Below are 13379 nucleotides of genomic sequence, written 5' to 3'. Positions count from 1 at the left end.
ACACACACACACACACACACACACACACACACACACAGCTTTGTGTGTGGGGTGGGTGTGGGTACAGAGAGCCAGGAAGAAAGTTAAAAAAAAAGAGAGAGAGAAAGATGGAAGGGGATGGAGGGAGGAGGAGAAAAACACAAAGCGAGAAACCACAGGTGCCAACTGCCAACCTCTTTCACAGCCTCCCAGCTGGAGTCAACAATGGAGGTATGCAGGGAGCCATTTCCAAGTTTACCCTGGCACCAAAGAGCTGGTGCCATGTTGTCCTGCTGCACCATTAGCAAAAGCAATTACAGCTCATGATGAAATGCTGGGGGGCACAGGGAGCTAGGAGTGAGGGAGGTAAGGGTTTGTTGAAAGAGGAGAAGGAACATGACAGACGAACACTGACTGTATTTTACCGTCTTGGCCCTTGACCTGACTGAGTTTACAGAATGCTGGGCTGGAGAGGTGAGGGTTGGAGAAGGAAGGTACAGAGCAGAGTACGCAGGGTAGATGGGAGATAAATTGGCCGGAATCGACAGGTAGTAATTCACACTGGAAAAAAGACTGGGGTTTCAAAACAGTTCTCACCGTTGGTAAACAGGGCAGCGAGAGGAATCTGTCAAGTTAAAAGCTTGCAGTTTGCTACTGGAGCATGATTGAGGTCTGTGCTCCATAAAACAGGCTTATAGGGCTGACTGCAGTACCCTTGCACCCCCCCCCCACACACACACACATACGTATACACCCACATTCTAAAATGTAAGGCCATCCAAGGCCAGTGACATGAGACATGCTCCCCTAGTGCTCCCCGTGCATTAATAAGGAAATTGTAAAGCAAGATCAGCATCTATAATCTGATTTTAGCTGCACAGGCATAAGAAACAGCCTTTTATTATAAGCCATACTACAATTTGGCCAACAGTGGAAACTATTGTATTGACCATGCATAGCTGCTGCTGGAGCAGACCTGGGCCACTTCTGTGTCATAGAGGGCCAGGAGTAGATCTGGGACTTGGCTCACCTTCTGATTCAATATTACAGCAATATTTCAGTGCTGACTTGGTATGTATTGATATTTTTCAAATATCTTATTATGAGGCGTCCGGGTAGCGTAGCAGCCTATTCCATTGCCTACCAACATGGGGCTCGCCAGATTGAATCCCCATGTTACCTCTGGCTTGGTTGGGCGTCTCTACAGACACAACTGGCTGTGTCTGCGGGTAGGAAGCCGGATGTGGGTATGTGTCCTGGTCACTGCAGTAGCAGCTCCTCTGGTCGGTCGGGGTGCCTTGTTGGGGGGGGGGGGGTGTAGGATGATCCTCCTACGTGTTATGCCCCCCTGGTGAAACACCTCACTGTCAGGTGAAAAGAAGAGGCTGGCGACTCCACATGTATCGGAGGAGACATGTGGTAGTCTGCAGCCCTCCCCAGATCGGCAGGGGGGGTGGAGCAGTGACCAGGACGGCTCAGAAGAGTAGGTTAATTGGCCAGATACAATTGGGGAGAAGGGGGGGGGGGGTCAAAACAAAAATCTTATTATGAAAATTGCAATTTGATAGTGATTTTTTTTAAGGCTCCATCCCCTCTTATCAACAGTAAAATGTGAAAATTGCAATAATTCAACATCAGCATCCAATCAATGTACTTAAACACTGCGATTCAGGGATAATGCAGCAATATTACAATCCTAATGGCTTAGTATCACGATTTTGCAATGAATCGATTCTTACCCCACCCAGCCAGGGGCATGCAGGTTTTCCTTCAACCGTCTATCCTCTGGCTGAAGGTGCGTTAATCAGCGAAACCATCTGGTGTTGTGATGTGGTTAGATGGAAAACCTGCATATTCTTGGCAATTCATGGCACACAGTGGCCTAGGTCTGCGCTAGAGCTTCTTCTACACAATTACTTTGGAAGTGAAGCAAATGAAAAGAAAATAACCTCTACTAAGCCTTTGTTTTAGTCTGGATGATTGTACTCTCAGCAGGGGTTTGTATTTTACACAGCGGGGATTGTGTTCAAACCTACCGTGCCCCCCACAATTCTGCCTAAAGGGTACCAGGCTCTCTCGTCGAACCAGTTGAGGAACTCGTAGAAGCCATTGGTGGTGAGATGATGCGTTGATCTGTAGTTGAACCTGAAGAGGGTAGAGAGAGAGAAGAGGGCTTTTTGAGTCAAGGTAGAATATCAACCGACACAAAACCAAAAATAAACAATAATTCTGCCATTTATAAACAGCATCCTGCCTGCCTAAACTTCCTCGGCTGTTGACATGCCAAAAAAAACATCAAACTATGGGAAAGAATAGGTTGGTTCATGTTCTACATTTTCAGAAGGCAGATGAAATGGGTAAGCTGCAAAGGCTTTGTTGAGTGGGGAAGCCAAGATTTCCATTCACCATGGGAGCCTTTGTGAGGATGCCAACAACTCTTAGGTCAGATGCTGGTTCAAATATGCAGAGGCCTCTAGCACACATACTGCAGAATTCCTCCAAACAAAGCCATTAACTATATTCCACAAAGAATACCAACCCGATTTCCAATTCTTACCATTAGCACGCTCTTGAGTAACAAAGACAGAATGGATATGATGTTTGGAAGCTAGAAAAAGAAATAATGATCAAATATGCCCCCAGAAATAATTAAAAAGAATATCTCTGCAAATTGGCCTTGATTCACACTGTAGCAGTAGTAAGCCAAGGGGGTTGGAACTTTATCAAGCAGCACAGCGCTGAAAGTGCTGACATTGTAGAGAAGGCTGCTGCCAAAGTGTGCGTTTGGTAAATTTTCCGAGGGACCTTCTTCCCTGGTCAGCTCATTAGAGCAGGCTTACTTTGTGGCGTGATCCGTGGAAGGCCCATATACCTGATGTAAGACACCTCATGCATGGAGAACCTTTGGGTAGGTAAGAGTGGCACGCTGAAGGACAATTACCTGTTCTGGCTGACAGTAATGGAGAGGTATGGCAGAGACAGCCAGAGATAACCTCTTCACAGCATAGCTTATCAGCTCTCTAACACACCAGGGGCAGGTTCCCTGAATCATAAGCTATCAAACATAATAACAGCAGTATGGATAAGTAAAAAAACACACGGTCAGCACGCAATGAGGACAAACATGTGACAAAGCAATTCCAGACTAGTTTGGGCTGTAACAGTACATGCTGTTTTTAAGTGCTTTCCTTGTGGTGAGCGTTCTAATTTGTTTTGTGTCGTGACTAATCTAAGATGCGTTGGTGTCGGGCTGCAGTAAAAAGACTTGACAGACTTCTCTTTTTCCCTTGCACTGGAGAACATGGTTGAAACACGTCCGACAACAGCTTCACAACAGCCCCCAAGCTTATCGAGAGCTTTTTTTTCCCTCTCCCCCTCTACTCTGTCTTTACAAGCTTATGATTCAGCAGGCAGTGATTCAGCTTATGATTGTGTGTGTGTGTGTGTGTTCAAGTGTGTGTGTTCAAGTGTGGGTGAGAGAAAGGGAGGGAGGAGCAGCAGCACAGTTGTCCCAAAGCTGCTGGAGTGTGTGCACTGAGCCTCGGGACCAGGACAGCCGTTCCAAAATGGCTGGCGTGAGGTGAGGCTCGTTAATCACAAGGTGCTTGGTTTTCTTCTTTCTCCACATCGTAGATGAAGCACTCGTCTCCATGCAGGGGGCTACTGGAAGGGTCTCTGTCTCTCTCTTTCTCCGTCTCTATCTCTGTCTCTGTCTCTCTCTCCTAAGTGGATTTCAGTTGTCTGGGATTCAAGACTAGCTTTTCATATGTACAAGCCTTCTGGACCGCCACCTACTCTCTCTCTCTCACTCTCTCTCGCTCTCTGTGTGAATTTCAGTTGTCTGGGATTCAAGACTAGCTTTTCATACATATGAGCCTTCTGAATCTCCACTCACTTGTCCACTATTGATTTATTCAATTTACTGTAGTTCCAATACTTTTTTGCTGTTTCCATTACATTACCATCACATAAAGCAACATTTTCAAGACTTATCTCTGTCTATGTGTTTGAATTGTATATTTTTTTGCATCCGATTCGACCACAGCAAAGTTCAAGGATAAACTCTTGATTATCTGAAATCAATGAATACCATTATTCTTTGGCATAGTGTTTTCATTTTACATATATTTCCTACTATTGAAAAATACAATATTAATCTTGTGTGATGAGTTTTTCCATCACAACAGGGACACAGGTTTTGAATCAATGGAACAAAAGATATTTGTTTTAGCAGCCAAGTGAGCTGTGCACATCTGCACTTTGGAGAAAACACTTCAGAAATAAAAAACTACAGCATGCTTTTTGACTTTTAATAAGTGCTGCAAAAGCTACTCATGAATAGTTAAACATGTGCATGCGAATTTTCATATACACACGCATGGGTATTCACGTGTTCCTAATGAACTATCATTTGTTTTTCAAAAACAAAAATGAAATACATCAAAATACACCAATGAAATACAAAAAAATACATCCTCACTGCCCACTGATGTTATATGAGCCCATTATGCTCAGCAACAAGTGGCCAGGTAAAGGGATAAGTAGGACAGGATGTCCTGGTGCCTCCTTAGGTTATCAGATGACAATACTCCCAACAACCTGAAGTCAGAAAAGCGCCTGGAAGTCGACGCACCAAAACTACAACAACCAACTGGGATACAGGGAGACAAAGAGATTTGAAAAGACCAATATTGTCCGAAACCACTGGTTAACGCTGTCGCCTCACAGCAAGAAGGTCCTGGGTTCGAACCCCGGGGTTGCCCAACCTTGGGGGTCATCCCAGGTCATCCTCTGTATGGAGTTTGCATGTTCTCCCCATGTCTGCGGTGGGTTTTCTCCGGGTGCTCCAGTTTCCCCCACCATCAAAAAAGACATGCATGTTAGGGTTAATACTCCTGTCTGTGCCCCTGACCGAGGCATGGCAAGACGAACTGGAGTTGGTCCCCGGGTGCTGCACGGCGGCTGCCCACTGCTCCTAGCTACACAGCTAGGATGGGTTAAACACAGAGCATAAATTTCCTCATGGGGAGTAATAAAGTTTAAAAAAAAGTAAAGAATGTAGTCGCTAACTTTACCCCTGGAACTCAGGTCTTTTTGGCTGGTAAAAGTCATTTAAGTTAACAAGTCTAACCCCATAATAACACATTGCCTCTGCACAACAAAACTTTTTTCCTATAATTCATTGGCATCAGCCACAACAAATCTACCTTTTCCACGTGCAACTTTGTCTTTCGGCCAGTAAAATTCTGCTTATTGGAAGTCCTTCCTGCAGCCAGTCGAACCCTGTCCCTTTCAAATTTGACAGTCATCTAAACAACCCCCTTTTATTTCCTTTTGGGAGTCTTTGGAAGTACAAAGTCACAGAGAACAGAGTAGGTCAAACACAGCCAGGTGTGAGCGCTCTGCAGAGGGCCTTCCAAGGCAGATGGAGCCAGCCAGCCACTTCAACCACATTGTTTGTCAGCTGTCAAAGCCATGAGACAAAAGTAAAGGAAACTGCAGAAAGCGCTCTTAAAGAAAACTTTGATGGCTACGGATATGGTGCTGTGGATAAAACCCATTTTCCAATGATCTCATGGTCAGCGGAGCGGAGTGCTTCATCCCTGCGTTTGTCACTTTGATGGGGCGGATAATGTAGCTCTGCCAAGCACATTAGCTATTTAATGCATAGCTGCCGATTTGTCCCTGGCCAACAGAGTACGTTGCTGCCGATAGTGCTGCAGCACAACGAGGGAGTATGTGAGCTCAAGGCTAAGTACCTAATGTGCTTGGGAAGGGGGGGGGGACCACTTTGGTTTTGAACATCAAAAAAATGAAGGTGAAAAAAAAATTCATCAACTCTATAATCTCAAAGCAAAGAATGCAAATTAAAAGGAGCATCTTGTGCACTTTAGACCACTTAAGGACACCTGCAGCAGTCACAACTGATTTTTATCAAGGCCTGCTTTCCTGATTAGCAGTTTCCTGTTGAGACAGAGCCATTATTCTCTGCATAGTATGAGATGGCCTCCATTGTCGTCTATCAGTCAATTAAGAACTCACTTTGATTCGGATGCCTCATTAGCTTTTCCTTCCGCCTTGCAATTCAATGCATGTCTGGGAGGACTTTGGTTCCTGGAGTGCACTTGTTGCCTCCAATAATTAGCCAGCCCTCCAATAACTAGCTAAGACTCTGTAGATACATTACTTTTAAGTGAGAGAGAGCTTAGGATCTTTGGCGGAAAGTACCAAGCAATGTTTCAAAACAGTATAACCTGTGCAGGAAGGAATACATCACTCGTGTACGGTTTTGCAGTACTTCAGACACTGTGTAATGTCACAAGTATTTGACAAGCCAAGTCATTTGAACCTGTTCTTTTATGGCCCCATACTGCCTCCCATGGGAAAAAAGCAGAGCCCTGAATGACGTTAAACTAACAACTCACAGGTTGGGTGCAAAACTTTCCTTCACCAAGTAGTGAGCTTTTTCAAATTGGGATGTGGCTGTGTGCCTCCAGCTCAGGTGAAAACAACTTGAAAAAGCAGCAGCTTTTTTCACCCAACCACAGTACTCAGTCAATGTCAATGCTTTTCAAGGTTGGGTGAGTTCCCGGAACAATACACCGAAATGTTCCTGTATGAGTTACAGAGGAGCATCCAGGGGCTCAACTGAAATATCTTCAGGTCACTCCACCTGGGTGTGTTTACGCTTAGCTTTCCTCACATGCCTACATCTTGGATAGAGATGTATTGAGCTGAATACATTCTGTCAGAGCAGAGAGGAAAGGTTTAAATTTGCCAGATAGTCTTAAGGGAGAAATGGTCTTCTAAAACAATTAAATTCGATAACCAATGAATTGAATTGAGAAAGTAAAGCTGATATGATTAGGCTAATTGCATGATTGCTTAATTGCTTAAACAGCATTAAAAATTTATCCCATCATCACAGAATTAGACTTAATGTCCAACAGCCAATTTCCCCTTGTTCCACCCCCTTTTCTGCCAAAAATTTGTTTGTTGTTTTGTTTGTTCTTTTTTTGGTGACATTTGTGTCTCGCAAACCATGTGACCAAGCAAGGACTGCCGATTCACATTCTCAGCGAATGGCGTACAAGTAACAACTTCAAATGCTTATGCAAAAGCTGATTTTTATACAGTGGCAACAGCAACAACAGTTATAGTGGTTAAGTTTAGGTATTGAGACTATCATACAATGGTTCGTCTTATCACATGGTTTCCACATAAAATGTCTATGGAGACTCTCCCCTCAGCCTCGTAGCTAGAACATTCATAAACAATCCCCTTAAAACATTCATGCCAGGGCATTTGGGTAGCATAGCGGTCTATTCAGTTGCCTATCAACACGGGGATCGCCGGTTCGAATCCCTGTGTTACCTCCAGCTTGGTCGAGCATCCCTACAGACACAATTGGCCGTGTCTGCAGGTGGGAAGCTGGATGTGGGTATGTGTCCTGGTCGCTGCACTAGCGCCTCCTCTGGTCAGTCAGGACGCCTGTTCAGGGGGGAGGAGGAAGTGAGGGGAATAGCGTCATCCTCCCATGCGCTACGTCCCCCTGGCGATACTCCACACTGTCATGTGAAAAGAAGCGGCTGGCGACTCCGCATGTATCGGAGGAGGAATGTGGTAGTCTGCAGCCCTCCCCGGATCAGCAGAGAGGGTGGCGCAGCGACCGGAATGGCTCGAAAGAGTGGGGTAATTGGCTGGATACAACTGGGGAGAAAAATGGGGGGAATCCAAAAAACAAAACAAAAACAAAACAAAAAACACATGGATGCCTCAAGTGCCTGCTGATGACAGATATGTCACTTAGCTATGTTTTCACTCAGAATCAGGAAAACTTTTGTCAATCAAAATATTTTTATTTTTTTTACAAAATATGAATTCTTAGTGCATGTTTATTTGTATTTTATCATGCTTTAAGTAGCAACATTGCCGTAGTTGTTTATTACTTGATTTTCACTGGTCAGGTCTTCAAGTTGTCACTTGACAGGATGTTCAAGTTAGATTACCTCGGGAGCTGAATTAACACAAGAAGCTGCTTGTGGGTGGAGATCTATGTGAGAGCTGGGGAGGAGGCAGGAGACAATAAGCCAAGAAGCCACCATAGGAGCTAATTTCCACCAGAATTAATGAGATACTGTGGGAGGCTTCTACCACTAGATAGCTTGTGCCCACCATGAAATGCACTCAGCTCTTTCCCCTGCTGACCCAATACTAATGTGACTGCAGTGACAGAAAGGAAAGGATGACCATGACTGGGTTGCTGGATGACTGCCAAAGCTGCTCTCATATTGTAAAAGCGCTCATTGTCTCGCTTGACCACCTTCACAGAGACAAGATGATACTCCCTGGCATGTCATGTGAGGGATTGCAGTGGTAGTGCTTTGTGCCATGGGGGTTGGTACGTGGTGGTTATGTCAAATTACAGGACGACTTGCTCAATGATATAGCAAGGTAATTGGTGGTTTGTTGTTGTGCGATGGCAATATTGTACAGATGCTACAGGAAATTAGTTAATAAGTCTGGATCTACATATTGGATGTAATTACTTTCTTGCCGGTTTGATGGCTAGAGGAGGCTCTGTCTCAGATGATGAAGGGTTATTTACATGAGCAGCAGAGAAAAACTAAAACGTGGTTGAAATCAGCAGGTGATGAATACCAAATACACAGCAACTTGTCCTACCAAGTCAACCCTTGCTGACATTATATATACAATAATCATCATATTTTCAGTGTTTGAACACTTGCTGAGACAGCAAAGTGGCTTGAATTTGATTCATTGCACTGCTTATCTTTTGGGATAGAACAGCAACCAAGAAGCTTGGTTTAATTTTAATGCCACAAGAAGTTAGAAATCACATTAACATTGAAGCTCATTAATTTCCTTTCATTAGGGGTCTGACTCCAAGTCACGATCTCAAAACTTTTCAGAAGCAGCCAGCTGGCAGTTGTGGTAGTGGGAACACAACCAGATGGTTGCTACTTGCTTTAAGCCCACTGAGGCAAATTTGTAATTTGTGATATTTGGCTACACAAATAAATTGACTTGACTTCCTTGTTGGCCTGCTCTGCCACCATATCAATAAACAAAATAATAAGATACCGCCTTTTCAAATCAATGAGGGAAAAATGACAAGGCTCTGTCATCAGCTTGCTATAGAGACATAATAATGGCAGAAATACTGACTCACCTGAGGGGAAAAAAATTCAAATCAACAGCAAATGAATGCTCAGAAGTAACAAGAGAGGTTTCAATGTTGTTTAACAATGCTTATGTTGTGCCTGGGACTAGCCAGAGGAGACAGAATGCTATAAACCAGCCTGTTTGCTCAACACGGCTTCAAATTTTGACAGGGCCAAGATAAAGAATCCCATACAAAACAGTTTGGTTGTAAAACACTGCTGTGAGCAGAGTCTTCCGAATTCAGGATGGAGCACAGTCTGATAAAGACTTATCTGTGCTTAGACTCTATGCTGCACCACTGACACTGAAGGCCCAGGGAAGCAATTGCTATAATTTGTTCAGAGCATGCTGCCCCCCCCCCCAAATACTCAATAGTACAACAATTTGGAGTCAATAAGCCAATCAGCTCTACATTTACCTGGCTCCCATTTATGCAGAGCAACTTTAGTACTATTGACACCCTAATTGGCTTTTCACAGGGGAATAGGCCTTTATTTTCACTTGTGTGAAAACAGCTGTGTATCACAGTGATACTAAATTATTACACCTAATGAGCCATATAAAGGCCTTGATTTTTATGAATGGCATTTGTTTACATGGGCTGCAATTATGCAGAGAGAGCAATGTAATTTTTTGAGAAATGTATGCATCTTAATAGGGTCAAACATGCACTGTCTAATGACCTGGAAACACAGACGTCTTTTTGAGTTGTTCACTGGTTCAAACAAAGGCAGAGTCTGATGCAGCAGCACATGCATCCTCCATCTGTCAGCCAGAGTTCTTCACAGGGCTGTGGAGGTTAACCTCAAGGTGTAATCTTCTTCAGAGGAATGATAAGGGCAATTTGAGAACTGTTTCAATCACAATCATGACGGTCTATTTTGTATAAAACGGTGTTTGTATACGTCACCTTGTTTTCCCTACCACAGCTAAGCAATCTCACAAGTAATAAATCAACCAGTCCTTTTTCATCTACTTTGTACCTTCCCTCCCTGGCTGTACATCCACAGAAAATGCAGCAGTACTACAGTACTAGTAAAATCAATTTGGAATAGTTCAGCTATTGTCTGGCTGGACAAGTTCCTGTGGTGGTTTGCCTTCAAAAGCAGCAGCATTTTCCCGACAAAAAAAAAAAAAAAATCTTTGCTGCACAGCGCAGACAAATGTTCACCAGTAAAAACCTTAAAAATAATGTGTGCACAATTTGTGACAAAAAGAAAATGGTTGCTTTTTAACCCCCTGGCACACGGTGTCGCCCCTCTGCTATTGCTGCGAGTGGAGGGCACTGGGTTGTGTTGCTCTATTAAGAAACACAAAGAGAGCTTGGTACTGAGGACCATTTCACAGTCCATAGCTTGCAGCGTTTTGCACCAAACAAGAGTTTAAGAGATTAGTGCTCGAGGACAAAACGGTGGCCAAGTGTGCTTGAGCCGCTTCCCATGAAAGAATGAAGAAGAAAAAGAACGTGGGTGGTCAACCGAATCCGATGAGGGCAACTTCTTTCAAGAGTTCTCCACAAAGTTATTATAACAATGAGACCAACCTTTGATCAAATAAGTGATTCAGAGCGAACACTCGTGGAAAAAAAAAGGCTTAGTCAAGTACAGGATATACAACTTGTATGGTATTATATGGCATCCTATAATAGGTAGGCTTTAGTGTTCTGAAATCAAGCTGCAAATTCCAATCGTCCCCCCCCTTTTCTCCCCAATTGCCCCCCCCTTTTTTTCTCCCCAATTGTATCCGGTCAATTACCCCACTTTTCTGACTCGTCCTGGTCATTGCTCCACCCTCTCTGCTAATCTGGGGAGTGCTGCAGACTACCACATGCCTCCTCCGATACATGTGGAGTCGTCCGCTGCTTCTTTTCACCTGACAGTGAGGTGTTTCGCCAGGGGGACGTAGTGCGTGGGAGGATCATGCTACTCCCCCCAGTTCCCTCTCCCCCCCGAACAGGCGCCCCGACCAGCCGGAGGAGGTGCTAGTGCAGCAACCAGGACACATACCCACATCAGGCTTCCCACCTGCAGACACGGCCAACTGTGTCTGTAGGGACGCCCGACCAAGCTGGAGGTAACATGGGGATTTGAACCGGCGAGCCCTGTGTTGATAGGCAACAGAATAGACCGCTACGCTACCCGGAAGCCTCCAATCATCCTTCTTGACATGTTAAATATGTACTGAAGCTGAATCTTCACAAAAACATTCAAAACCCCAAAGAAAAACAAAGGAGGAACCTAAAAAAAAAAACCTTGAAAAAAACTAATATTGTGTCACCCCAAATTACTTTTTTTTTTCTTTCTTTAAGGACTGCTTGCATGGCATTATCTATCACCACCACAACCTTCCTGTTCAGGCCGGCAGCATGTAGGAGTTCCATAGGGAGCTGCAAAGAACAAATGCTGACACACAGAAAGGACACAACAAAATCAGACACCAGCTTTTCAAAGGGTGGAGATTTGGCCAATAGTCTCTCCACTCTCTTGTAAACCACTGCAGAGTTTAGAGGCAATTCTTGAGACATCCTGATCTCAGAAGCTCAGCAGAGAACAGGCAGGCGCTGAGGAGCGCTTTTTCTCCCAACAGATATATACCACATTCCAGGGGAACATTTCTGAGGCAGTCCAAGGCCGGAATAAATGAGGGCTTTTCACTTTCAGTGAGGGTTGGGTTTTTGTTTTGTTTTTTGTAAACCTACACAGTTTTGGGGTGGAAGCTACCAGAAGCCTGGCTCTGCAATATGAAGCTGCTTCACTGCTTACCCGTTTGGTTATTAAACCAAGTGAAGCATGGCAAGGGCTTCATCCAAATTGCTTCAAATTAATGTTTGATGTTCAACAAACAACCCATTGTCTGAATGAATAATTCAGTTTTAAAACAAACATTTCCATGCAGATCTCCGCATATGAAAGAGCAACACTTAAAAGAAGGGTAATTAATTGGCTTCGAAGTATTTATTTTGCTCTTCTTCTTTGACTTTTTGAAATGACGCTCTTCCCACATGGCTGTAGTTACGCCCCTCACCTGAGAAATTATCAGAGTCTCCACGACTGCATGTAAGGCCCATCAGTAAGCCCTGCTAACTATATTCTGAAATAATGACTGAGTAATAATGTGGGGGAAATGACTTATGTAAATTAAAACAATCAGTTAAGGTTCAGGAAACCTGAAGTGAATTTGTGGATAGTGGGAGGAAGAATGAGGAGAACAAAAGGAGAAGAGAGGAGAATTCGTCCGAGTGTGTGGTGCGGGGGGAAACAGGTTACAGTAGTATGGGCACAGATCCCTAAAAATAATGCTAAATAACAAAAGGGATTCAGCAGATAGTCTGACATTATATAGTCGATTAGGTTCAGCACTTGCATACCTGCAGGCTGGTTTTCACAGAATCCACGACAACAAAACCATTCTGCTACTGTGCCCTGTGTGTTGTTCAATGGCACTATGCAGTGGCTGCAGACCATTAGCCAATTAGAGCTATGTTAGTATTGATTAGTAATTACATAGGTAAGATGGGAGATATGGTGAATCCCAACAGTCAGTGGTTTAGTATCAAAGCAATCAGCTCAATGCAGACAGCCTGTGGGTATAACAAGGTGAGGAAAAGCATAATAAAATCCAAGTAGCCTTATTAAATACATAATATGTAACTTGTAAATCATATTGTGAGGAAAAGGAAAATTGAACATTATGTGGCTATGGCTATCACAGACACAGACTGACTGGCTCCTCTCAGAGAAGGCTGTGACCAAACAGACCAATTCCCAGTGGAGCTTAGCCTCCCATCTCCCGAGTGTTTCCCCCGACTGCACAGATGTGACATCTGAAGAAAGCGTTGGGTTGAGTAAACATAGCATTCACAGATGCATCCTCCCCCGAAAGATATCGAACAATCAGACTGGAAGCACATCTACATTGAACCGGTGGAAGGAGCTGAGTGTTCAAACCAAACTGACCTGGGAGGGCAATTTATAGAAATCTGAATCGGGTCAACTCATTACAGTATTACAAAAATGGCATCTCAGAACACTTGCCAGTCAGACCTTCAGACTACACCTGCTATTGTTTTTCCAAAGGAACAAACCAAAGGCACTACAACCTCCAAGGATGTGAGTCATCTCCCTACAGCATAGCAAAGGAAACAAATTGCTTTTGTGGGAAAGTTTTCGTGTGGGAGAGAAAGCAATGGGATGGACAAATCAGTGTCATGAATA

General features: G+C 44.0%; 1 protein-coding gene across 1 annotated transcript in view; it reads right to left on the bottom strand.

Moving 5' to 3' along the window:
- LOC130128682 (dolichyl-diphosphooligosaccharide--protein glycosyltransferase subunit STT3B) overlaps window positions 1-13379 on the bottom strand; it is a 100597-nt gene that overhangs the window by 52000 nt on the left and 35218 nt on the right. The window contains exon 2 of the mRNA XM_056298365.1: window positions 2016-2124. Coding sequence (XP_056154340.1) covers window positions 2016-2124 — 109 coding nt within the window. The remainder of the gene's footprint in view (window positions 1-2015; window positions 2125-13379) is intronic.

Source organism: Lampris incognitus, chromosome 18 (genome assembly GCF_029633865.1).
Source record: "Lampris incognitus isolate fLamInc1 chromosome 18, fLamInc1.hap2, whole genome shotgun sequence".
NCBI classification, from domain to species: Eukaryota; Metazoa; Chordata; class Actinopteri; order Lampriformes; family Lampridae; genus Lampris; species Lampris incognitus.
This window is presented reverse-complemented; position numbering and strand designations above follow the sequence as displayed.